The following is a 27,728-nucleotide window of genomic DNA, read 5'->3' as shown; positions in this document are numbered from 1 at the left end:
CCCTAAGATTGGGATTCTCCCGCTGAAATTGGGACAGTCAGGAGGTATGGTCAAGGGTCTCAATACTAATGCCAAGTATGGTATGTACAGTATCTTGTTTGTATATATTACACCTTTACATACCTTTTTAGGGGTAATTCTAGAAGAAGAACAATATTTACTAAGTAAATTAAGGTCTTGGCGTCTGCAAATTTAGACTCTAATAAGCTGCTGATTTAATCTTCTTGAAGAAACATCTGACCCACATACTCTAAATGTATATCGATGAAGCTGCAACTTAGTAACACCAGGCATTGATTTGCCGCTAATGAGTCATTTGGGAATTGTATTGTACTATCCCCCGGGGATCTCCTCCTGAAAAGGGCGCTGACAAATGCCAGTGTGACACGTTGTCAGGAGCTGGGAACATTCACTCACCGCTACTTCATTATTTATTGCAATAACTACTTATTACATGGCATACGTGTTATATTATACTTAGCTGTCGGCGTAATGTATGTTTCGTAGCTATAAATGGCTTTAATTAAACTATTCAACTCCTATTAAAGTATATTGGTCTCTATTTCAGCTTTTAATTTTGACCTTAACCTACATCTGTGAATTATGAATGCAAATCACAATGGTTCTAGGGCAAACAGATTATTGGCTCATATTTTTCCTTGGTGTCAGAGCTCCAGTAATTACTTATTTCTACTATTGATTTTCATCATTGATATATTATTGTCTGAATATATTTACTTACATTACTTTTTCTATATGCTTTATATATTTAGAAACTGAAGAATCCCTATTTTTTATATAACAGATGACCAGGGCCAGTGCAAACCCTGTGAGTGACCCCCCCCCCCCCCCCCCTTCTCAGAAGTGGCGGCCCTTCCCCCCCCACTGCTTCTTACCTTGCACCCTCGGCTCTGCAGACTGGGTGCGTGGCTCTTGGTTGTGACACTATGATTATATCTGGCTCTGTGAGACAGTCCCCTGAAACCCTGTGTGATGAATGTTAGGGCAGAAATTAATGCAGCGAGTCAGTAATTATTACTGTATGGCCAAACCTGTCTGTGTCATGAGAAGAATGTTGAGAATGGCGCTGAGTATTATAGAAGAAATAAACAGGAAAATGCCAGTTTTTCTCACTTTGCTAAGAAGTCCCTAAATGGACCGTACCCCAGAACATCAGTTTCATGAGAATTAACTTTTATCTTACGGTACGTTTCTTTTACTGGCTGAGTTATATCACATGGCAGCCATTTTTCTGGAGACCAAAATGCACTGAGGCCTATGTAAATAGCTCACCCACTATGGCTTCCGCATTGACAAATTTGTGTGTGACAATTGATCAAGGGGTGACTTAGACAAGCGGGGTGGAGAAGTGATACTGTCCTATATTGTTAATACCTAAATATAATGCAATGCCCCTTTTAATGCCATGGGGACCAAAAGATTCTGTCTGCATTGTAACTTATTGCTTTGATCACCTCCTTGACCTTCCCCCTCTTGCATTCTTGAGCTTTAATGCTGAGAGTCCAAATAGTACTGTAAGTGAATGGATCGTACATACAATCTCTGACAAGCATTCGCTTAATTTTTAACGAGCTTTAACGCTCAGTACAACGGCGTTCTCGCGGAGCGCTCATGAAGTACACAATACACTATGCTGTAGAGGGGCTGAGCACACTGTTAAAAGAAAGGCCAAAGTACAAGGTTTAATCTAGGCTTTTAACAGGCATTGTTTTTCAATGTCCATGTGTACCAACCCTAAGTTACACTATTCGTGTTGTGATGGCCACATTGTGCCGTCGGGGGACATGGCCACATTTTTATTGCTAAATATATTTTCATTTCTGTTCATTTCCATCTATTTATTTGTTAACTCCAAATTTTTATGCACACTACACTTAGATGTCAGCACCTATTTTAATCATTTTTCAGGACTGGTGTCCATTTGAAAACCATGTCAAGAACATAGTGTCTTTGTCACCTGACTCCCCCCTCAGTGAAACAAGACATAGATAGACTACATGACCTGTACACAGGCAGAGCTATTATAGGGCTTACAAATCCATTTCAGACAGGTAGAAAGATCAGAAAAATATATGCACATTGCTGGAATGTGCACAGCTTCCAACTAGAGGCAAAGGCGCAAAATAACACATACAATTTTTGCTTTTCATTCTGTAAATTATTGAACCGCATTGCGTTAAAATTGCATATGCATTTAGTTTGGCATTGTGCCATCTTCGCTTATGTACTGGGAGTTGTATAGAAATTACAAGTAAAGATCTTTAATGTCAGAGGCATGCAATAAAAAGGGAGGGGTGTATTGTTTTGTGAATACTCACAGACCACTGTGCGCCTCTCTACGTATTCTATCTGCATTACATCAGTGCTGCGTTGTCAGACATCAATCACACAGCAACTACTGGCAAACACATTGGCTTTATAAGTTCCAACAAGAAACTAAGAGAGCCATAGAGGCTGAAGTACCAAGCTAGACTTTATCGCCTACAGAACACTGCAACAAACCATAATGGTAGTGAGCTACATTAAAATATATTAGATCTCCCCTTTCTGAAATAAAACCTCCATTGTTTATAATTCTCTTTCTGTGCTACTTCTAGTAGTCTATAAATTCTCCTGTTTGCTGGGTACAAGACTGCTTGTACGGGAATACTTTGCAACCACATGGTCTAGCGGCAGTGTCATAGTGTTGTTAAATGGAAAATACTTGGGTTACATGTGAAAATGTCCTTGATGATATCCTCTTTGACACTGTCCTGATCTTGGCAGGTCTCACTTCAGTAAGGAGTGGTCTGTTACGCATACCTGCCCATTCTTTCGGAATGTCTGAGAGACTCACGAATTTTGGGTAGTTCTCCTGCACTCCCTGGAGAGCAGACAACCCTCCTGCATCCTACCCACTACCTATGTTGCAGTGATGTGGGCAGGATGGGGGGTCTCAATCATACTATTCGTGTTGTGATGGAGAGATTGCGCCGTCAGGGGACTTGGCCAAAATGACATGAATCACAGTGCCATGCAACTGCCCCCCCTCACTTGCCACCCTATCTCTTGGAGGGAAGAAGAGTAAAGTTGGCAAGTACGCTGTTATGGTAATTCCTGTTTATCTTCACTTCATCATCATCACCATTTATTTATATAGCGCTACTAATTCCGCAACGCTGTACAGAGAACTCATTCACATCAGTCCCTGCCCCATTGGAGCTTACAGTCTAAATACCCTAATATACACACACACACAGAGAGTAAGGTAATTTTTTAATAGCAGCCAATTAACCTACCAGTACGTTTTTGGAGTGTGGGAGGAAACCAGAGCACCCGGAGCAAACCCACGCAAACACGGGGAGAACATACAAACTCCACACAGATAAGGCCATGGTCGGGAATTGAATTCATGACCCAGGCGCTGTGAGGCAGAAGTGCTAACCACTGAGCGCCTGTGCCTTCACTTATTTCACTCCTTTGAGCATTATTGGTGGGCACTTCTGTCTCTCTGTGTCTCAGGGGAATTTACTCGCCCTTTATTCGTTTACTATTTGGCGTTGTGACACAGTAAAATCCTGGTGTTTCTCCCGTTTTTCCCATCTGTTCTGCATCTTACCTGTTGTCCTGGGTCAAGTGCTGACAACAGCCCACAATTTTATTTTTTGCGTTTTTGAAGAAGAACTAAAACTACAGTAGAATAATAGAATTTAACGTCTTAAAGTGTACGGGCCTGATTCATTAAAGATCTTAACTTGAGAAACTTCTTATTTCAGTCTCCTGGACAAAACCATGTTACAATGCAAGGGGTGCAAATTAGTATTCTGTTTTGCACATAAGTTAAATACTGACTGTTTTTTTCATGTAGCACACAAATACTTGATAGCTTATTTGTACACTGAAATTTAAAGTTGATATTTGTGAGCTACATGAAAAAAACAGTCAGTATTTAACTTATGTGCAAAACAAAATACTAATTTGCACCCCTTGCATTGTAACAGGGTTTTGTCCAGGAGACTGAAATAAGAAGTTTCTTAAGTTAAGATCCTTAATGAATGAGGCCCTACATGTTCCTTTCACACACACTGGAGGAAGACATTGTGTGGGCTGAGCCAGTATTCAGTACAATGCACTCATTGGCTGCTTCTACTTGTGCTGCTTATCTTTCATGTTATTGTATGTAATTGGTTTGCACTATGTGCTATGAACTAAATAATGCACGATAATAAATAAATATGGCAATATGTTCCTTAAGGAAGCTGCAAGTCGACTTTTGAGTACCTGGATCTTCATATATTTACATAAAAAAATCAACATTGGAAATAAAAATGTTACAAGTTTATGTGTGAGGGTTTCTGCTTTACACATATGTCAATTAGCATTTTGTGCAAGCGATAAAATTGACTATAACAGAATATATAACAAGGCTTCAGTTCTAGACACTACGTATTGTATGTCACTAGCTCTATAGATGTATTTCCACGGGACATCCCTAGTCTTAGTAAATGCTATGTGAAATGCCATAAGGGGACAGAGCATGATCTTGTGTGTAGGTCAGCTTTGATCGTTAAAGCCATGACAATAGAGAAAGAAAGATACAACAGACATGAACGAACAATCGTTGTACAGTTGTATGGGATCTGGGAAATATGACTGTCTTGTATTAACTTATAGTAACAATATAAAAGGTCTAATTTTAATGTATACTATGAAATTCTAGGTGCAATTTCAGCCCAAGTAAAATGTATAATCTTAGACCGTAAACTTAAATTATACTTATATTTTATTAATAGATAGTAGATAATAATTGAGACAAAATTTATAAATATTTCAGTATAATGGACATTTTCAAAAAAGCAATTATTCCTCTTAAACTATGGGTAAATTTATCCAAGCTGTTAATTTTTCTATTGCAGCTTTGAGAGTAGGTGAAATATTATACTGATATAATGCATCAAACCAGATGGAATATGTATAGATATGTTATGTATTACATAACTAAGAGGATTCTCAGATGATTTCTAATGGTTATTGTCCCCTGAACTCAAAAAGATTTGCTTTTTTTTGCAATGAATCATTTTATTGCCAGAGAATTGACCAAATAGGTGGCTAAAATATAGACAGCTATAGATAATTCCACTTAAGTGTATCAAAAGATTTTTCAGCATCAGTTGCTGAAATAGCACTTTCCAAATTCTTTCTTTTGCATGTAACGTCAAAGCAATTATTCTTCTAATTTTTTTTGGTTTGTATTCTACAGTTTATAAAAGCCACTAGATCTGACAGATCGGTTAGGTAAGAGCTGAGATAATCTGACTGCATTTATTTTGGTTATTATTCTTAATGCTCAGGTTTAAGAGAGAGATTGGGAGATATGTAGAAACAGTCTTAGGATATTTTCCTTCCTTATGAAACAATCTAATAAAGGATAAATTACTGAAGGGAAGAGCTTTACCTCCCTGTATTATTGTATTATACACTCTTCCCAGCAGCATAAGAGGTTCCTTAAATAAACATTTGTTGAAGGCAGCAGATAAACGACCAGGACTAGATGAATTTCCCACATGGAAAGGGGTCATCGTATTAACTATTTCTTGAAATAATATTTAATAACGTAATAATATAATTGTGTAATGATTTTCTAAATATACTGATGAGACGTTCCTGCCAACCTCTGTGACCATTCAATATAGGCCCAAATAAAGGTCCTTTTAATAGTCAACAATTCAGGATTCCCAATATCAGAATTGACCTCAGAGGAAGAGAAATATACACAGGGATGTATTTTGTTTTTTTAGAATTTCTGGAGTATTTGGACAGAAAGGCTCCAAAAGTATCGACTTCAACAATGAACATATGGTATAAATCAGGGTGTTGAAGTGTTAGGGCTGCGACAAAGGTTTTCTTTAACTCGTCAAGAGCAGAGAGCCTTCTGGAGATTATAATGAATGATTTCCTATTTTTGGTTAATGCAGTAATTGGTGCAGCAATGGTAATTGTCAAACCCAACAATTGCTGCATAGATTTTAGATCCATAGGCCGAACCCAGTCTATGATTGCCTGAACTGTAACTGGATCCACATGGAAGTCATCTTTAGAAATGATAGAACCCAGAGACTTCAATGATACATTTTTGCAATTTGGCAAATAACCCATTTTTTTGGCTAGGATGACGTATCTTCTGTATTCAGACAAGGAGGGTAAAAAAATCAGAATATGACTGAGATATATTACATAAAAATACTCTAAAATATTGGTTGCCAAATCTTGAAAGAGGGTCAGAGCTTTATATCACTAAATATTCATAGTGCCCATCTCTGGTATTGGAAGCCATTTTCCATTAGTCCTGTTGTGCTAACATTTCTAATACCAATCTTAGAAATAAATAACGGCCCCTTCAGTTTCACCAAATAGTTCCCTTATTAAAGGAAGCAGTTATTAATTTTTAACAGTGATTTTGTTAAGACTTTAATAATCAATAACCAAGAAGAGAGCCCCACCCCCGCTGTGCTCTCAGAAGAGCGAGTGAGGGGTCCTTCTGAGCATGCGCCAGCGTGGCACATGCGCAGTGAAGCCCCGTGACTGGTACATAAAGGTATCAAACAGCACCTGTAAACTCTAGGTTCACTTAGATCAACTTACGGATGTTTTGAGAGCAAAGGTTTGTATGGAGATGCCACCAGAGCGCTGGATGGAAGACCTTATTGGCAACAGTAAGGAGCAAAAGCCCATAAACGAGGAATGTGACAACCATGCATTTATTGAAAGCACAAGGAATATGAGATCCGCCTCATCTGTCTAATAGCCTAAGACACGAGCGGTCATTTTAATACCTGAAAATGAACCAAACCTCAGCAATGTTAGTATAGCTTACCTGCTGAATAGGCCAAATCTTAAACCATTTCTGTGTGAGGTCAGGGTAAAACGTCATTTCACATTGCACAAACGACTTCACTGATTTCATCTAAGGGGTGGATTTACCAAAACCTTCTAAAAAAAGGAGAAGTGGAGGTGTTTCCCATAGCAACCAATCAGACTCTAGCTATCATTGTGTAGAATACTAGATAAATGAAAGCTAGCATCTGATTGGTGGCTATGGGCAACACCGGAACTTTTCCTTTTTAGAAGGTTTGGGAAATCTACCACTAAGTATGCCTTATGGTCCAGTAGTGACACAGGTTTATGTACTAGCAGAGTACACAGAATGCTATGTGCATGGATTAATGCAGCTGATCATAGGTACGTTTGCCCTACTCTAAAGCTGGGCACACACGACACGGTTTTCGTCCAATAATCGGCTAAATCAGCCGACATACGACCGCTCGTTCAAAAGTCGGATCAGTGTGTGCAGTGACACGATGGTCAAAAGTCTGCCCAAATGGACGATTGTCGCCTCATTTGGTTGGTCGTACCGTTTAATATTTTCGTTCCAATCTCATTTCCGTTGTGTAGTGTGTATAAACTTCCGACCGATCCACAACAGTGAGTACGAAATTACAGTCATTGCTCACGACAACATGGCTGTAAAAAGTCACTAAAGGGACGTCCGCTCTTCCCTTTATCGTCCTAAACAAGGCTAGTGTGTATGCAGTCCATGGACCGAGCGATCGGAACATCGATCGCATGTAAAATCGATCGGCATAAAAAGTTGGTGGCAAATTCTGTAGTGTGTACCCAGCTTTAGTAAATAGCCCTAACAGATGCTGCGATTACTGTTTGTGGAAGTGACTGGACAGAAGGATAAGTCTGGTTAATATGGTACCTAAACAGATACGTAAGACCATTAGATACATATTGTGCATGCACGTTCAGTAGTGGACATACCTCAGCATCATATTCCCACAGTTGATTACCTCTCATGTGGTGGCACTTCAGCATGATGACTGGGCCGTTCAATCTAGATACGTCTAGACATAAATCATCCGTACGAATCTCTTTGTCCGCTGTGTACGAAAATACCTGCAAAACATATTGATGTCAAGGGTTATAACAGAAACAATATTTTTTTTTATTGACTTTTTACCAATGTTTGACACTGTACCAAAGGAAGTACAGTATAGCAGAGTCGCCAACTGTCCCTAATTTTTAGTGATCGTAGACTTTCCCTGGAAATGACCCTATTTTTCTATATTTGTCCCTTCATTGATCAATTGCACAGTACAACTCTTCTTCTGTATATAGAAATAAACTCTCACTATTCTTATACTTTATAATGTGTGAATAATTATTGAGGAAAAGTATCATCATCAGCATTTATTTATATAGCGCCAGCAAATTCCTAAGTATCTAAAATATAGAACTCTGTATTACAGCGGAGTTTAATAAACATATCTTAATGCGGATTGTCCATTTAGACCGGTTCATGTTTATGTAAAACGTTTTCATTCCTCACTTGGACACAGAATTGTGCGTGTTTCTCTGGTGGAATTTGGCTATGCATTTTTAAAATGTTGGTAACTGTCAGTACGGTGTGAGCCATTAATAGCTGCATAGAAGTAAAAAATCAATAAGTGGAGCTTACTGTAGTCATTGCAGTTGCCATGGTAACATCAGACACTTAAACGCTAATTTATTGATATAGTTTTGCAGTTCTAAAAATAGAACTCTATAATTCTAAATGTGTGTGTGTGTGTGTGTGTGTGTGTGTGTGTATGTGTGTGTGTGTGTGTGTATACTGCAAATACTCAACACAGCAATAATTGAGTTTCAAAAAAATAGGCTTCTGGTTTGTCACTCATTGTATATAAAGGAAAAAATGCCATCATCACAATTATGAACTGCATGACATATAAATAATAAATAATCGGAAGTTAGCTGAATTAATCATAATTCTACTCATAGTTTATACCTGTCAATAGTCTCAATTTTCCCAGGAAGATACCAGGTTTCCTTATTATCTTGCTATGAATAGGCATGGTATGGGCAGATTGGGGACTAGTTTTGGGTGAATCGGGGGCCTAATAATTCCCAATTCTGCAATTCTACATGATCGACATTTATATCATCAACCCCATAATATAGACAGGGTTGGAAAGTCGACAATAATGACATTGACAGTATTATTAGGTCGAAAATGCAAAGGCTACAGCTGATTCATCTGTCCAAAGCAACATAAGTCATTCTTTGTGCAAAATTATGTTTTCACTAAGTAATTCCTAAAGTTACATGAAGTTGGGCACATCTATTTACCCTTCCAGTTGCTGGTAAAATGCAGACATGTTGGCTGCTCCCACTGAGACAATCCTCTGATGTGGACGCTCCAAACGAGTTTATTGTTTTATAAACTAATTATATATGTTCAGGTACTGCACATAACCCTTTATTTGGTGGAGTTTGCATCATTTTATAAGGAGGAGGTTTAATGTTTGCAGTTAATGTCTACAGGGAAGTTTAAGATGAAGACCAAGGGCTAGATTTACTAAACTGCGGGTTTGGAAAAGTGGAGATGTTGCCTATAGCAACCAATCAGATTCTAGATGTCATTTATTTAGTGCATTCTACAAAATGACAGCTAGAATCTGATTGGTTGCTATAGGCAACATCTCCACCTTTTCAAACCTGCAGTTTAGTAAATATACCCCCAAACCTCTTCATAAATACTAATGCGAAAAGTAGGATCACATTACTATCATTTACTTATTTACTGTTTAGTTAAATATATTGTTGAGGGGGGGGGGATTCAATTGGCTGCGTTACTGCCGAAAGTAACGTGGCCTGTGCACTATTACCGTTACTATGGTAATAGTGTGCACTATTACCGTTAGTGTAGTAATATTTAACGCTGATTTTTGCTCACGGCTCCCTGAGAAATTTGGGTTAAAATGACCATATTAACGGTAATAGAGCGCAGGCTGCGTTACTTTCTACAGTACCGCGGCCATCTTAAATCCCCCTTAGAATGATTTAAAACGCATCTTCTTTCTACGCTAACCATTATATTTCTACTTTTTTTTAACATAATAAAAACTAATTGTTATCTACTGTAAGTCTGGTTCTATTTAGCTACAATCTCACACATGACAGTATGAGATTTATAGAGTGTATTACAGTCTATGTGATCCCCATGTATATTAGATCATCTGCTTATTACAAATGACTAACAATCAATACACAAATCATGCTGGGTCACGGAGCATGTATCGTACTGATTCCACGGATAACCAGAAGAGGCTTAATATCCTCTCTGTTTATGTGAACGGTCGTCACTGAGTCATACTGGCTGAGACAGTGCATTATTATATTATTGCATTCTGGAGAAAATAGGTTCCATGTATTACAGCTGATCACAGTGCTGTATATTCCATTACATGCATAGGGCACTCACCACTTATATACAGGATCTGTGTAATGTATACCAGTATCAGTTGTTCTGAACAAGAATTCGATCCAATGTATGTGTGCGTTTAGGTGTTACAACCTTCAGGCAATTTTAATTTATTTACTTGTTTGTCGTATGTTTTTAAGCACCCATTCTGTGCCTTTCAGCAATGTCTTTATACTAGCAGGCAGAATAGTTTTGCTGCCGCAGCATACGACACATAGCTGTTCCCTGGATACAGTTGCATCCCATGCAGAGAGCACAGCAACTTTGCCTTGTATGGCAGGGCAATAAAAACAGACAACTCTAGCTGATGATATAAATATATGGCTGAAAAATACAGAAGGAACTGAGACAAAATATTAAGCAAGGTGTTTAATAAAATTTGCAGGGCAAGTATAAAACAAAAAAGTCATCTGAAGGGGAACAACACTGTTAATGTGAAAAAATGTGACTATATTGCATTCATTTCCTTTAACCCTATGTATCATTCACTGGATGCATTAAACACTTTGGGGGATATTTACTAAACTGCGGGTTTGAAAAAGTGGAGATGTTGCCTATAGCAACCAATCAGATATTAGCTGTCATTTTGTAGCGTGCACTAAATAAATGACAGCTAGAATCTGATTGGTTGCTATAGGCAACATCTCCACTTTTTCAAACCTGCAGTTTAGTAAATCTAGCCCTTTGTAGCATAATGCTAAAGACACACAGAGCAGGAGCCCCCTAGTGGAGGATATGTGTGGTTTTTTTGTAGCTCTTAACTTTCGTTTCCACCAATTGCTGATTCAAAACCTTTGCTCAGCCAACAGGTAAGTTGGAGGGAGGGAGAGAAGGAGAACAGTGTAATAGCGAGGCTCTTTTATAATGTTTATTTAAAAGACCTACCCACTTTTTGATCCACTAAGCCAAAAGAAAAAATCATTTGGAGACAAAATTTAGAAAATAATGTGTATTCAATATATTAGAGATATAAGAGATGATAAGTAGCGCTTATCAATATTGTACATTTTATAAGCAAACATATACTATACTGCACCATACTTAAAGCATTGATAATATGATCATAAAAGTATATTGTGCAGTCTCACAGTCTACAATGTGCTCTGTCCAGTTGCCATGGTGATTAATGAAATCTGAGTCTTGATAATGTGAAAACATTTTTTATGCATAACCAGATTGTATTTGTAAATAAAATATCAACAATGATTAAAACATTGAAAACTATATTTCGATTCACACAGTTAGGAGACCAATATAATTTGTTACTGTTCCTGAAATTTGTACCTATATTACAATATGTTGGTCAGTAGTCAGACAGTAAATGCTCGTTCTGCATTGTTCATTTCAGGGAAAAAATTTAACATATTGTCTGATAACAGAGGAAGACGATCTGTAGATGTCCAGCTGCAGCAGTTTATCAAATGTAAAGTCATAGCTTTATGTCACACATGGCTCTCCGTAGGAGAGTTGTGCATCTTGTTACTGTATAACTCCCAACATTTTAAAACACCAGATGTTCACCAAAGAAACTCCTCCAATGATCTACCTAAACCTCTCCCTAATTTGCCTAAACCACACCCACATTCCCACAAAGCCCCACCCACTTTATGAGTCAGAGGATCAGGTTGATAGCGCAAAATTGGGGACATTTATTATACTGTGAGATTCAGGATTGTAGGGCAGGGCAAAAGCAATTTTAAAAATATAACAACATGGAATATATTCTCTTACACATGTAATACAACTGTGATATTAATACACATGAAACCTTCCATTTCATAACATTTAACTGCACTAAAAATAAACTTGTCTTTGTTTTGTTTTTTGCTTGTTTTCTGGTTAGGTCAATAATACTAACCTCATGGAGTATTTCTTTTTATGATTTCAAACAGATAAGTGGTTTGCTAAATAACAATTGGTCACTATGGGTCACTGAGCATCTGTACTCTATAATAATATCCATAAACCATGTGCCTATTAAGTACACAATGATGTGGGTTTTTAGTTACACTGTGAGGGTTATTTACTAATACTGCTTAAAGGCGCAAATCTGTGTTAAAGTCATAGCACCTATAGGGTACGACCTCCCAGATATCTAAGAGAGCACACAATTCTCTCGCAAAGGCTCTTACCTGCCTGCAAATAATAATGAAGAAGAGTTTTTTGTTTAAATGTATATATGAAATATTTTAAGGGATTAAATCACTCTCTCATAGCTAAAAAGATTTAACACTTCCCACACTGATATTTAAAGGGTTAACACATCAAGGATCTGTTACACAAATGTACACACAGGCACACACTAGGCTTGGTAGACAAATATATTAACAAGTCACACATCAGCATTCAAAGGGTTAGCATGGTGAAGCAGTCTTCTTCATAAAAGGCTGTGAAATCATTTAGATGAATAAGGACAGCACTTATTAAATGTTAGATTTAATATCCAAAAAGTACAACGCTTACAGGTTATAAAATTATTAATAAAAGGTGACGACATATACAGCAAAACATGTAAAATTAAAGGACAAAGTTTCAGAGTATAAACTTACATACGCGTTGTATAATCTGCGCCAAGGGAAATTGGCTTAGAAGATGGACAGCTTGTCAATGTTGATTGATTTCCCAAAAGACTGACAATTTCTTGCAAGTGGTTTCATCTTTTTAAAGATACTTTATCACCTTTCCCCTCCCCTGGGAGTTTGGTCTCAAGGGGAAGCCTGTGACATCATTGTACAACCAGAATTACATCTTTTCTGTTTCATACTCCATGCTAAAATGTAACATAACTTTCCTAGGGAGTGTCACATTGACCCCATTTTTTATTAATAAATCCAATACAAACGGACCAATTTATAGATACCAAACATGCATAGGTCCAGTGGATTAGTTGAGCTGATACAGATTTCCTCTCATTCCTGAAGTGACAGACAGCTTTATTTGATGAGTTGGTTGCTCTTCTTCATGCTATTTATCAATATGTGGTTGGTAACTAATTAAATGGATTTTAAGTGGTATTTTGTGAACAGAACTTCTATTCAGGTGCCAAAATCCACTCTTATGCCCCATATCTCAACCCAGGGGGTCTTTGAAGCAGGTCAGTTTCCCCTACAGGTGAAAATGGTATCTTGTAGCTCGTGAGTCTGCAGAGCCACAGAATAAACATTAACCCTTTGAGAGCAGGGCTCTGCTTTGAAGTAATTTTCCTTACACCCTAACGTAGAGAAAAACACCAATTATAAATGGATTCATTTGATATATGATATTTACAATGCAGTTATGTTTATGCTTTATGCCCAACAGTTATGTTATTTCTTAATCCTTACTATGGTAATTCATCTCTGTTTACTAAACTGAGTATAAGAGTATGTTGGATTACTGACCTTAGTTATTTAGTGTGATTTATAGTTGGAGGTTTTTTTTTCCTTTTTGATTGGTGTTATGCATTTACCAGCAGACATTCCAAAGGTCCATGTCTCTGTTTAGGCCGTTAGGCGCAATTATTTTTAGTTTATCTATCCAGTAGGTTTACAGTCTAGAGAGAGTGTTTAGAGTATATATGTCGATAAAGTTAAACTTGTCAGTTTTACCGTTGTGCATTGTATTGAAGTATTCTAAAGTGTTGTGTTTGTTTATTTTCTTGTATATTATTCCTGTGATCTAGCATCTCTTTATTTAGTGATCTTACTGCAAGACCTACATAGTGTAGGTTGCATGTTATTATATTTAGAGGATTTGCATGTAATTATTTTATGTATTTTAATTGTTCACCTGATTTAGTGAATTCATATGTGTTTGTGGCGTTTATGGAGCTGAACTTATTGGTACTTTATTTTCTCATGATGGAAGTTAATAATAGTTTTAAAGTATAAAGGTACTAATTGGCCTCAGGAGCCTGTTTAGTCTTTTCTATTGTGTTACATGTAGTTTATCCGGAAGTAGGGGCACATGTTTTTTTCATCACTTTTAATAATGTTCCAATTGTTATGAATTTAATTTCATCCTTTTAAAGTTGCTTGGAGGGGATCAGAACTACTTGTATGTTGATTATTTCTGGTCTGTCTATTTATTTTATTCTGTTTTTATCATCTTTTATTGTGAATGTACTGTAACCTCTTTCTTTAAATCTTTCTGCCATATCTTTTGTTTGGTCTTTGTAAGTGGTCCTATTTCTGCAGTTTATTTTTTAGATGTCTGAATTGGCTGAATAATATGTTGCTAAGTCATACGTTTGTGTGGTAGCTGCCCATTAGACCATAGTTATTACTGTCCATGGGTTGGTAGAATATTTTGGAGTTGATTTGAGAATTCTTAATATACAGTGTTGCGTTTTTCTGTGAATTTTAATATGCGTATGTTTATGTTTAAGTGTGTGACAAATTTGTTGAGTTTAGATTCTGTTCCCTAACTATGCTAAATTAAATGTTTCTAAAGTACTAGGTTTTATTTGTATGCGTTGTGATTATTTACAGAATTCTCTTCAAATGTGTTCAGGTATAGGTTGGCATAGCTGGGAGTCAATTTAGTTCCCATAGTTGTTCTTTGAATTTGTTAGTATGTATTGTATGCTACTTACTTAGTCTCTTTCACTCTCTGCATGTTCTCCATAGCCGAAATATCCATTAGGCGATTTAGGCTCCTACCAAGGTTCCAGTGGGCAGGAAGCGGTCCACATTTCCCTTAACTGTAGCCTAGAGCAGCATGGGGCCTTAATCTGGCACTGATCCATTCTTAATGTTGTACTGTTGGCTAGTGTACCATTTTTGTGTAGGATTCTATATGTAGTCTTTGGGGATGTTTAGGACTTGATATGCCTCTAAAATATAATGCTGCTTTTATGACATATGGCCTCAAGAGCGTTGTGTCTATGTAGTTTGATAAATATTTAGGTATCGAGTTTATGATACAATCAGTCTACCGGTTGGGCTAGTGACTGATTTGTGAACTTTGAGTAGGAAGTAGGAAGTTAGAATTTGTTATGATTTAGATTATAGATATTGGAATTCTTGTTAGAAAAAGGTTCTACTTTTTTTTTTTTTATATATATTTTATTTCTTTAGAACTTGTTTGACCACTTCTATATCATTGTTATATATATGTTTAACCCTCATCTCCATCTAATAACATTTCTTAAATTTTTTCATTAACTATTAAGTTATTTTCATTATTTTTTCACTTTTATTAGTCAATATTTTTACTATAAATTCCATATTTCTCCATCAACCCCGGCCACCAAAATAAAATTGGGACAACTTTTATGCTGCACCACTATTGACATCTAGTTCAAGGAAATCCAAGGTCACTTAACAGTTTAACTTTTTTACAGTCTAATTAGGTAGAGAATTACTGTGTTTGTAGCGCACACATTTCCAGACTAGCAAAGACCTTTAAAACTGTAAACACTCATGGAGTAGATTTATTAAACCTTCCAAAAAAGAAAATTGGAGGTGTTGCCCATAGCAACCAATCAGATTTTAACTATCATTTATCTAGTACATTCTAGAAAACTATAGCTAGAAACTGAATGGTTGCTATGGGCAACACCTCCACTTCTTTTTAGAAGGTTTGATAAATCTACCCCATGAGTGTTTGGCTACTTAGGAAGAAGTACAAAAAATAACAGCTTAAATGCAACAAATTTAAGAGCTTTACAACTGTTACTCTTGTTTGCTGGCTAATTACAATCAGCTGTGTTACTGTATTCCTTGCTACAAGTGGCTTCCCACAGCATACTGTAATAGCTTTAAAGAAAACTAGACAAGTATCATACATTTACAAAGTAATCACATTTTTAACCATTTAACGTGTTACCAATATCAAACCTTGACACTAAAACATCCAATTACTATAAATCAATGTCATACATTAAATGTTTATTAGTATATAATTAATCACTTCATAAGCAGATGATATCTCCCCCCCCCCCCCCACACACACACACACACACTTCCGTGAGCAATCCAATTGTCACGTTTTAGGATGTGTTACTATTGTTGGAAATTTATAGTAACTTAAGAAGTTAGCTTTCCAAGTCAGGTACAGGTGGCAAAATTATCCAAAAAAACCCCACTTTATTAAAGTTTTGCTTTTTGAAACTCTTACACATTTAGTGCAGCTCCATTAATTTACCCCCAAAAAATGTAATCAGTTGGCTCTCCCAAGCATAACAACGCCAGAATTTTAAGCATATAGCCCATGTTTACAAATACTAAAAACAAATAAAAACATAACAAAATATATTGTCATAATTAAATTAAAACTAAAATATAAATCCATGTGTTAATGTGAAAAGGGTTGTCCACTTTTAAAGAAACCATCCTCAATAAGACATGCTGGAGCCATGTAGTAAATAGAGGGTTTGACGTTCTCCTTCATGAGGTCGTTGCATGCCCTGTGAAGCCACGTTTGGTGCTTCACATTGCATACATGGAAGAAGCTCCACTCTACATGCTTTACTCCACCCTACCTCTACTCCACCCTACCTCTACTCCACCCTACCTCTACTCTACTCCACCCTACCTCTACTCCACCCTACCTCTACTCTACCCTACCATACCTCTACTCCACCCTACCTCTACTCCACCCTACCTCTACTCCACCCTACCTCTACTCCACCCTACCTCTACTCTACCCTACCATACCTCTACTCCACCCTACCTTTACTCTACCCTACCTCTACTCTACCCTACCCCTACCTCTACCCTACCATACCTCTACTCCACCCTACCTCTACTCCACCCTACCTCTACTCCACCCTACCTCTACTCCACCCTACCTCTACTCCACCCTACCTCTACTCTACCCTACCATACCTCTACTCCACCCTACCTCTACTCCACCCTACCTCTACTCCACCCTACCTCTACTCTACCCTACCATACCTCTACTCCACCCTACCTTTACTCTACCCTACCTCTACTCTACCCTACCCCTACCTCTACCCTACCATACCTCTACTCCACCCTACCTCTACTCTACCCTACCTCTACTCCACCCTACCTCTACTCCACCCTACCTCTACTCCACCCTACCATACCTCTACTCCACCCTACCTTTACTCTACCCTACCTCTACTTCACCCTACCTCTACCCTACCATACTTCTACTCCACCCTACCTCTACACCACCCTACCTCTACTCTACCCTACCTCTACTCCACCCTACCTCTACTCCACCCTACCTCTACTCCACCCTACCTCTACTCCACCCTACTTCTTTCTCTGATGCCTCCATTCTGAGGAAAGCGGAGGACTCGGAAGGTGGACTGACATGCCCTGAACCACCAGGAACAGAACAATTTTATTTTTTTGGGTGTACATTGTCTAGCAAGCGGTGCCCTCCTGCCAAACCTACTGGGCGTACAGTGTACTGCTGCCCTACTCCTACGCTCTGTCGAAGCAGCCATCAATAAGGAATGCATGAGAATGAGAGCATGTTGTGCCCCACTTCCATTACACTCCTCACATATGACTTTGGCCATATGACATGCAGCCCTGTCTTCACCTAATCCCATGAGTGGACAGGTCACTGCCTACCACAACACCAGAACACGTATCTCCTGAAACACTCTGTGCTGCAGGAAACATTTTGATGGTCTCATTGGCTACTGATTATTCTATCCTCACCACTTGAGACCGAATACAAAAACTGTGTTGTTTACAAAATTATACTTGAACATTAAAATACGAAAGAGTCATTTTAACAAAATCAGACATAAAATATGAACTAGAGATGTTCAAATCGGCCACCATGTCTTTCTAGTCAAACTGGTACAAACGTTTTAAGGAATTTCTTGAATTTTTGAAAATGAAAGCGAACTTGAAAGTCGAACAAGGTTGATCATGTTCAGGTTGGCTTTGCCATATTCGCGCCTCTTCAGCCATGTACACGCTAAATGGATACATTTGTCTTTAGTTTTCAATGGTGATTCTTAAACAGTGAACCTCGAACATGGTAGTATTTCTCGGATCAAAATAAAAGTAATAATATACATTTTAATTAAAAAACATATTATCAAGCTAATACTGAAAATATTTATTAATTTTCATGCTTTATATATGACAATTTGGATTTTATGGTTCAGTAGTCCCTTAGGGGGTCCATTAAGAAATACCTTTTGAATTTAAGTGAAAACTCTTCTGTATGTTCTTCTGCTCTTCTCTTTTATTCCACGTCTTACTTTTTATATATACATATATAAAGGTTTGTCTGATGTACTTGGGTGAAAATATATTTTAAATGGTTTAAATTAAGCTGTCACTTCCTCTGCCTTCCCAGTTGAACTCCAGTGCACCAGCAATCAAAGGACAGAGAAGTGCTTCAACCAGACAGCTACAGAAATGAAAATCACAGCAGAAAGACATTCAATGAATAATCTATCCTAAGCATGTGTCGTTATTTTTCTCTTTTATAGAAATCACTATGTAAGATCCTGATTCCAAATAACATTTATTAGAGAGAGCGCGGTAACTGCATATTACTGGTCTGTATATGAAAATTACTTTAAATGCTTAGATTTCAAAGTCAGACTGTGCTTAAGGCCACTGGGTTCAGAATACAGACACTTACTTAAAGCTAGCGGAACACATGTAAACAGGGGTGACATGGCTTCCAATATCACCATACCCACTAGCATTCTTGCTTGCAGTCGGGAATGTTGCGGATTGGTGCATGTCGGATGTGTTGACGTTTGACTTACGGCGTCAGGGCCTGTTGAACTTCTGGCCTAAAGTAGACTAAGATCTGAAAACACTATTTTGATGTGTTGTTTGGAAGGAAGAAGAGCATTGACTTGTATTCACTGGGAGCTATTTACATAGCAAAGAAATAGCGTGAAGCAACCATGTCTCATTTAGCGCACAGTGACTGGTGACTTAGCACACACCCCAACAAGCAATATTAGCTCGCTAGTTCTGATTATTTTTCACACTGTTCTTAGGGGTTTAAATAATAATGAGCACAGATATGCCAAGGCTAATCAGGTCAAAACACCGCCTCCTCCTCCGTCATTTCTTTGAACGTTTATTGATCTCTCAACCCTCGTGACACATTTCTTAATATTCTATTAACCGGTGTATTGGCTTGCAGCATATACCTGTGTACTTTCTTATCTTATGTCCTTAGAATAAGCAAGTTACATCTCATGGAGAGTGTTGAATACAGCCAAAATCAACTAAATCTATAAGCACATTATTATCATGTGCTTACATAGTGTCACAATGCTACGCAGAATATTCCAGAGAACATTAATCATTCATATCAGTCCCTGCCCCGGTAGAGTTTACAGTCTAAATTCTCTACCACATAAACACACATGAGTCTTCTTAGCCAGCAGCCAATTAACCTACCAGTATGTTTTTGGAGTGTGGGAGGAAACCGGAACACCCGGAGGAAACCCGCGCAAACACGGGGAGAACATACAAACTCCGCACAGATAGGGCTATGGTTGGGAATCAAACTCATGACCCCAGTGCTGTGAGGACACAATGCTAACCACTCAGCCATTAAACCAGATGGGTAAGAGTATTAACCGGAGGTGCAACTTACTGGTGGAATTGGATGTATACTGATATTATACATAATTATTCAAAGTAAAATCATACATGTCTGAGAATGCTAGCAGTGACTATTTTACATAAAATAATAGTAATCAAAGGGTTAAGTGCCCTTTAAATCCAGACTAAACATTTGACAACTATTGACTTCAAAGCGAACCTCAACTTAAGGATTTTCATCCATGGTAAACGCTGCTCAATAAGTCAGTTCCATATAGTATATGTAAATGTACACAGTCTATAAAATCTATAAAGAAAGATGTAGACAATGTTATCAAAACAACATCCAGCTTCAGTTCTTGCTTCTTCTCTGCAGGGCTGAACAATCACAGTTTCCCGCACATCAAGCGCACACTTCTAAGGCACATTTATTTCCAGAGACAAATTCGGAAGAGTTTGATCTCACAGGGAAAAAAAAAAGAACATTGGTTCAAATGCTGTAGCTTTCCCTAACGTAGCGCGGCAAAGCCGATGTGATTAAACGGACCTTTCTTGTTCTATAGAGTATTATGTTGTCAGGATCTTCTGTAGAAAAAAAATGACAAAGCTATTTCTTTCCGTCTACTCGCTGGGAATACCCGTCACCCAAGTCTTATACTTCTCTTCTAATTATGAAAGAAATGTCACAGTGATTTAATTATCTGCCATGACATTAATGTTGGATGTTATTAGATGCTATAGAATAGAACTAAACTTCTTTGGAATAAAAAGTAATCTAAATAAAATAACTTTATACAGGTACCATAAACTATAATTGGTGTGGATTTATATGGAATTTCTGAATGAAGTTTCAAGGAAAATGCTACTTCTCTGTTTAAACAACAACAAAAAAAGTTATTTTATTTCTTAAAAGCAGACTCTCTAACAGGCCAGATTCTGATGGGCAAGGGGCGTGGACTAACAATTTGGAGCTTGCAAACTTATCTAATAAGTGAACTACGTATAAACTACATGTACTGTGTAATAAACCTATGGTAAAAAGGCTAGAAGTAGGGAGCATAGGGATTTCTGATGCACTCCCATTATTCCTGCATTTTACCCTATTTCTCACTTTTGATTTCCTAAAAAAATGCACATTACACCCCATCACTGACAGAACCAGGTGCCAGATTGGAATAGGGCACACACTACTCATTTTACCTTTATTGTTAATATACCTCCATGTAGAGTGCCAATGATGCTGTCCACTACAGCCATATGATGTTACAGTGCACCTCTAGTGGTAGGGTGGTACACTGCAACTGGGTTGAAAATAGTGAAGCCTTTCACAGTTGTGACTCCTCTGTCATTAAGTTAAGTTAGAAAGGCTGCACCTTGAGTTCTCCCTCTCTTTTGCCCCTCACATTCAATCTCTTGTTCAATCCTGTCGCTTCCAACTATGCAACATCGCCCACATCCAGCCCTTGCCATCTCAGGATGCCACCAAAATCATTATCTATGCACTCATCATTTCCCATTTTGATTACTGTAACCCTTTCCTCAACAGCCTCGCTGCTCCCACCTCGTCCACCTTCGCTGGATTTGAAACTTATCTTCCTTTCCCGACGCTCTTCCTTTGGCTCCTCTCTATGCCTTGCCTTACACTGGCCTCCCTTCCCCTTCAGAACCCTTTCCAAACTCCTCACCCACAAGGCCCTCTCCCACTCCACTGCCCCTGATATCTCCAATCTCCTCTCCAGTCACACTCCACCTCGTTCCCCGAGATCGGCCAATGGCCATCGCCTCTGATCACCTCATCCAACGCCAGAATTCAAGGTTTCTTCCGGGCTGCCCCTCTCCACTGGGATGACCTCCAATGCTCCATCCGACTGTCCCCTAATCTGTGCATCAAACCGGCACTCAAAACTCATCTATTCCTCAAATCCTACCAGCCATCCTCCTAAATATCTCCATGCTTGATCTCCTCACCTCTCCCTTCCCCAGCCCCCTATGTGCTCCTCTTGTGCGCGATACCCTCCACTGACTCCCCCTTGTGACTGCAGTCTGTTTGCTCTCCCTTTAGTATTTAAGCTCTTACGAGCAAGGCCCTCTTCCCTTCTGTCTCTATACCAGTTTATGAGGCAGAAGTGCTAATCACATAGGATTCAGATGAACACTGAACAGCATCTAAGCCCTAATCTGCACGATATTAAGCAGGAGGGTCTTTAACGCTAAAATGTTGTGTATACAGATTTAGCGAGCATCAAGTTGGCTTTTAACGTTGGGAGGTTCTATGTCATCACATAGCCCACACAGTGCAATCTTTCAATACATAATGTCAAAGTTAAACACCAAGGGCTAGATTTACTAAGCTGCGGGTTTGAAAAAGTGGGGATGTTGCCTATAGCAACCAATCAGATTCTAGCTGTCATTTTGTGGACAGTACTAAATAAATGAAAGTTAGAATCTGATTGGTTGCTATTGGCAACATCCCCACTTTTTCAAACCCGCAGCTTAGTAAATCTAGCCCCAAGCCTTTAATTAGTTTTACTTGCAAACCATGGCAGACTGCATGGCTTGCCATTGTATCACAGTAACTATATGACTTTATGGTGAGAATCACTGTTGACAATGATTGACAGATGAGGCATCAGGTTGGCAAGTATGCCGTGAGCACACTGACATACGGGTACAGAGATGATCTGATCCTTGCATTATATCCACCACATTATATAATGTACAGCTTTGGAATGAACGCTAGAAGTGAATGGTATCTACTTCAGGATCATACAACATGTAGGAAGCCGTTCATCGTGTGCACTCACCTGATTTCCTCCCATGCCATGACAATTGAATATGCCCACTTTTTCATTCTCTTTACGGCCCATATTATCCAGACATTGGTTGGTTTCCACATTTCGTATCTAATAAGTAAGAAAACACTTAGTTAAACAACTATATCTGGGGAAATAAAATGACAAAATGTTTTCAAGTTGATCATATCAGGAAGCCGTCGTATGTGAGATGAGCAAATGATACAAAGTCAGAAGACGTCGGAGGAATTTCTTTTCGTTAGGTGGTAATGGACGCGTATGGCTAAAACAGTGTTTCTGAACAAATCTCTGCTGAATATTAGGGCCAAAATCAATGATTATCTGCAGCTGCCCACGTACACGTAACAGAAGGGAAAGATAATGGTAAATATATTGCCAAATTACAAATGGGTAGTAATACCCTATGCTGATTTTTATTATTATTATTCATAGGGCACAACAAAGTATCCGTAGCGCTGTACAAGGACAAACAATGGCACAGTACAAGGTGAAACAGCACAGTACAAGTAACAGTAAGCATTATAACTTTGAGGGCTCATGGCACAGCTAAAAAGAGAGGGTGGGGAAAGTCAGTACAGGCAGGAACTTGAGCCCAAGAGGGTGGGCACGGATGACAGGTTGAGAGTCACTGAGGGGAGCGGAGAGAAGCGAGAGGAGACAGAGGGCAGAGGGACAGAGAGGAGGTGAGCAGAGTAAGCTGGAGAGAGCAGTTAAAAGTGATGGAAACAGAAGGTAGGAGAGCCCTGCTCAAAGGAGCGTACAATCAAAAGGGAGGGGAAGACAGACAGACACATGGATGAGACGGAGAGACGGGAGAAACAGAGACGGAGTCGAGGAAGGGGGGGAGAAGGAAAGAAGGGATGAGAGAGAGAGGTAGCCGAACATGAGAGTCAGGGGACATTGGGACAATTATTATCATGTGTCACTTTTGAGCGTTTAAAGATTTGTATTAAATTGGTCCAAGTGATCTTTGATATATGTTCTAGTGTTGTACAGCCCGACGCATCTTGAGATGAACATACGCATTTTCTCGCATGCATCTTTTCCTGCGCACGTTTTGGGGCCAACCCTTAATAACTATTACTGTGTGCTCTGTGGTTTACAGAAATGTTCCCAAGTAGCCTGCATGCTTTCCAATGACATTTTTCAACTCATTCCTTTAAAGCAAAGTTTTGCTCTGTATCCCCAATGAAATGCAAATTATTCATTGCGTTATATGATGGATCCCACAGTGATCTGACCCTATTTGTTCACCTCTACATATCATTACAGAATAGCTGCACTTTCAGGGAACCTGCATAATGTATGACCCTGATGATTATTATCATCATCATCAACATATATTTATATAGCGCCAGATTCCGTAGCGCTTTACAATTGGGAACAAACGCAGTAATAAAACAATACTGGGTAATACATACAGACATAGAGGTAATAGGGCCCTGATCACAAGCTTACAATCTATGCTTATAACATAATGGTAACAGATTACTCCAGTTGCCTAAAAGTAGTACTCTTACCCTATATTTTGCTATTCCCCTTGTATTTATCTAACTTAAATACTAACAGATTATAACATGTTCTTATTATAAGATGTCATCAGGTTTCTGTGATGGCTCTAGTACATCTGCTTAAAGAGTTCATCATTCCACAGAGATGCAATTCTTGTTCTATCCTCCTGATAATCTCTATTACCTTCCAGAGTTCTCCTGTTAGTCTTATTCAGGTGTGATCATCCTATCCCTATACAATAGCTTGTGGTGTGGACTACTTAAATAAAAAAGAGATATAGAAAAGCCTATCCTTTCCAAAGGGGTACTTCTCAAGGGACACAATTGCAAGAAATATTGATTTGTTGCTGCTATGAATGTAAGCAGCTTGTTGTCTATACCATACTTGCCAACTCTCCCCGAATGTTCCGGGTAGGTATCCCGAACATCCGGGAGAGTATGGCATCCTCCCGCATCTGCCCACTTCATTAGAAAGTGGGCAGAATTAGAGCCAAAATGCAGCGATTCTCAGGGGATTGCGACATTTGGCCCCAAGCCCTGTCTTCAGAAAGTCGGCAACTATGGTCTATACTATTAGTCCGTCCAGTTTGAACTATGGCATTTATCACAACTTCTCTCCTACTGCTACACTATTCTTATTACCTTATGATGTTGGGTATCCTACCTCATCATTTTCCTGTCACAATTTTCACAGCTATGATTGGTCATGAGCTATGACCAATCACAGCAGACAATTTAGCCCCGAAAGATAGGGGGGGTGTATATTTTCTATTAGGCTGCAAAATATAACTCATACTCTATATAGATTGTGACAAACATAATATAATAGAAATATTACTTTAAAGCACAGTTACTACCTATTATGATATTGTTACGTCTCACTGGAGACAACTACCAACCGGTATTAGCACTGGTCTTCCCAGGGTGCGGAGTCTAACGGACCCCCCGGTCTTCTCCAAGAACCGCCGCAAGGCGGGATGGTTTTAGCTGCTGGAGGCCCGCAGGTCGCGGCCCCTGGGTTAGCCCACCGGCGTGGTAGAGAGATAGTAGTAGGGTGAACGGTTCTGGGAGCACAGTAAAAGGCCTTGTCTAGCTGGATATTAAACAGCTTAACTGTAAGTAGTAGGAAGCCAGACGTAACTTGCTGTCTAGTAGAGAGGCACGAGGAGACAAACATGAGAGGAGTCAGGAACTGTAGCCGGTTCGGTACACAGAAGGTCAGCCAATGCGTGTTGCCAAGGATTCAGCAGATTCAGGGTTAATCAGACAAGCCGGGTCAGTACACAGAAAGTCACCCAGTGCGTGTTGCCAGGGGTTCAGCAGATGCAGGGTTAATCAGACAAGCCGGGTCGGTACACAGAAAGTCAGCCAGTGCGTGTTGCCAGGAATTCAGCAGATGCAGGGTTAATCAGACAAGCTGGGTCGGTACACAGAAAGTCAGCCGGTACTCACAGGGAGAAGTGCACAGGGAAAGCACAGGAATCAGGAGCAGCCAGACTCCAAGTACACTTGTTGCTCTGACACAGGAGAGTGTCAGAGTGAAGACTAAATAGTGGAGAAGTTTGAATTCCTCGCCTCTCAGGTCACATGATCAGACAGACCTAACAAATATCAAGTCAGACTCTACTGTATGTGTGAGAGACAATAATTTATTCTTGGTCTATTAAATACAAATTACTTATGAGACACAAATTGACATAAAGCTGCTGTGACTGCTGAAAAGTCTCCATCCATGGAACTGTGAATATAATCAGACAAGAATATAATGTAAAAATATCCATTTACAATATTGTATATAATTAAACAGACACTTTTGAGGCTATGGTTCCAATTGCGGCGGATCGTTTATCATTTATTAAGAGCTGCAAGTGTTTGGAACCCAAACCTTTGGATTTGAATAACAAGTGTTTACCTTGAAGGCGCAAGGGACATAATTGTCCTACCTTCAGACCATTAATTAAGCCAATGGTAGATTTCTATATGTTGCCTTTTGAAAATAATATTCAGACTAATCATATCATGTGGAAATAAATTATGTATTTTTTTTTTAGAAGAACTGAAGTTTACACTATTTGGTAATCTGATAATAATATAACTGTATACGATTTGGATTAACGACTTGGTACACAACATCTTCTGGCACGACAGCATCAGCGAAATACTTGCTTGTTGAAATTGACTGATTCTTGGAAACGAACTTTGGCAACGGCTTTTGATTACGATCTGGATATCTACTTGGTATACAACAACTGCCGATAGAACATCTTCTGGCAGGACGACATCAGCCACAACATCTGCTGTAGACCATCCATGGATACACTGAAAAAGTGCCTTGTGCAGGAGCTGGAGAATGCAGACAACACCTTGCTTCCTGGTATCTTAAAAATGCTTTTGGACGCTGTTCAGACGCAGAAGAGCAAGGTACTGTGGAAATATTGTGATATCATCCATCACATCCCCAGATATTTCCACCATGAGGATGAGGCAGTGCAGAACTATGCCATTACTCTCTTTGGCACAGACGGATAGGGTTCTCCGCAGCAAAATCATAAGGCAAAATTGCCTGAGTCTGTTGACCAAGCTCCATAATAACAACTGTGAGATAAGGACATCTGCCGTGGTCTGTGTGATACGCTGCCTCCCGCACCTGGGCTGCCATAACATCCAGCCAGGAGAGGACAAAGAGAATATTGATGCCATATACCAAGAACTGGCAAATACACATCTCTTAAAGCCACTTCTGTACCAGACATTATTAGATTTGACAACTTGTACCGATGCAGAGGCTACAGTTGAATTCATAGATGTTGTGAAAGGACACATCTTATACAAGGAGATTCCACCAACACACTTGATGGGCCTCTGGTTCTGCCTCCAAGAAGCCAGTAACTCAGATAATGAGAACGTAAAGAGAGCTGGAGTAGCTGCAGCCAAATCATTGTGGAAGTCACTGGGGACAATCCGTGAAAGCAAAGCCCTAGTGTTTGGGGAATGCTGGTGGTGAAGAAGAAGACACAGAGATAAAAAACAAATGCATGCAACTTTTGTTGTTATTAATAAAACCAATAACATCTTTAAAACATAAAGGACTTGTTTCATTGATGTTGTGTTGAAACCATTAATATATTACGTAGTTACTTCTTTATTCCAGCTCCATTGTCATTGGCCACCTTTCTACTTACACTATTCAGGTACAAGGCTCGGTGTACACCGTCTGGTAGTGAATGTGCCGGTGACACCGGTTGTCACAATACAACCTAGTCATTTGCTCATCAGCTTGTCCATTGTAAGGTAGAACCACCAGGTTCCTTCATAGGGGACTCTACACATCTCTGGTCTTCCATTAAATTGGATTGATAATTTACACACCATCCTCCAGCTTAGGGTGGTGAATAGCCCAACCAGCACCACAATCACCCCACAAGTAAAAGAATAGCCCCACCAATAAAATTAATAGTTACCACCAATAAATGAATAGCCCCTACTGCTGTTAAATTAATAGACCATACCTCCATAAAATGAATAGCCCCACCAATAAGTTAGTAACCCCCACTACTATTAAATTAATAGACCCATAATACCATTAAAT

The 27,728-nt window shown here is 39.0% G+C and overlaps 1 protein-coding gene across 7 annotated transcripts in view; it reads right to left on the bottom strand.

Moving 5' to 3' along the window:
• GALNT13 (polypeptide N-acetylgalactosaminyltransferase 13) overlaps window positions 1-27,728 on the bottom strand; it is a 208,430-nt gene that overhangs the window by 24,186 nt on the left and 156,516 nt on the right. For 4 of the 7 annotated variants that reach the window (XM_075180900.1, XM_075180901.1, XM_075180903.1 and 1 more), the window contains exons 9-10: window positions 22,620-22,718; window positions 7,825-7,959 (exon numbers count right to left, since the gene is read on the bottom strand). In XM_075180900.1, coding sequence (XP_075037001.1) covers window positions 7,825-7,959; window positions 22,620-22,718 — 234 coding nt within the window. The remainder of the gene's footprint in view (window positions 1-7,824; window positions 7,960-22,619; window positions 22,719-27,728) is intronic. The other 3 variants (XM_075180905.1, XM_075180906.1, XM_075180907.1) reach the window with 1 other exon arrangement.

Source organism: Mixophyes fleayi, chromosome 7, assembly GCF_038048845.1.
Source record: "Mixophyes fleayi isolate aMixFle1 chromosome 7, aMixFle1.hap1, whole genome shotgun sequence".
Taxonomy (NCBI): domain Eukaryota; kingdom Metazoa; phylum Chordata; class Amphibia; order Anura; family Limnodynastidae; genus Mixophyes; species Mixophyes fleayi.
Note: the sequence above shows the minus strand (reverse complement) of the source record. Positions and strands in the feature narration are given on the sequence as shown.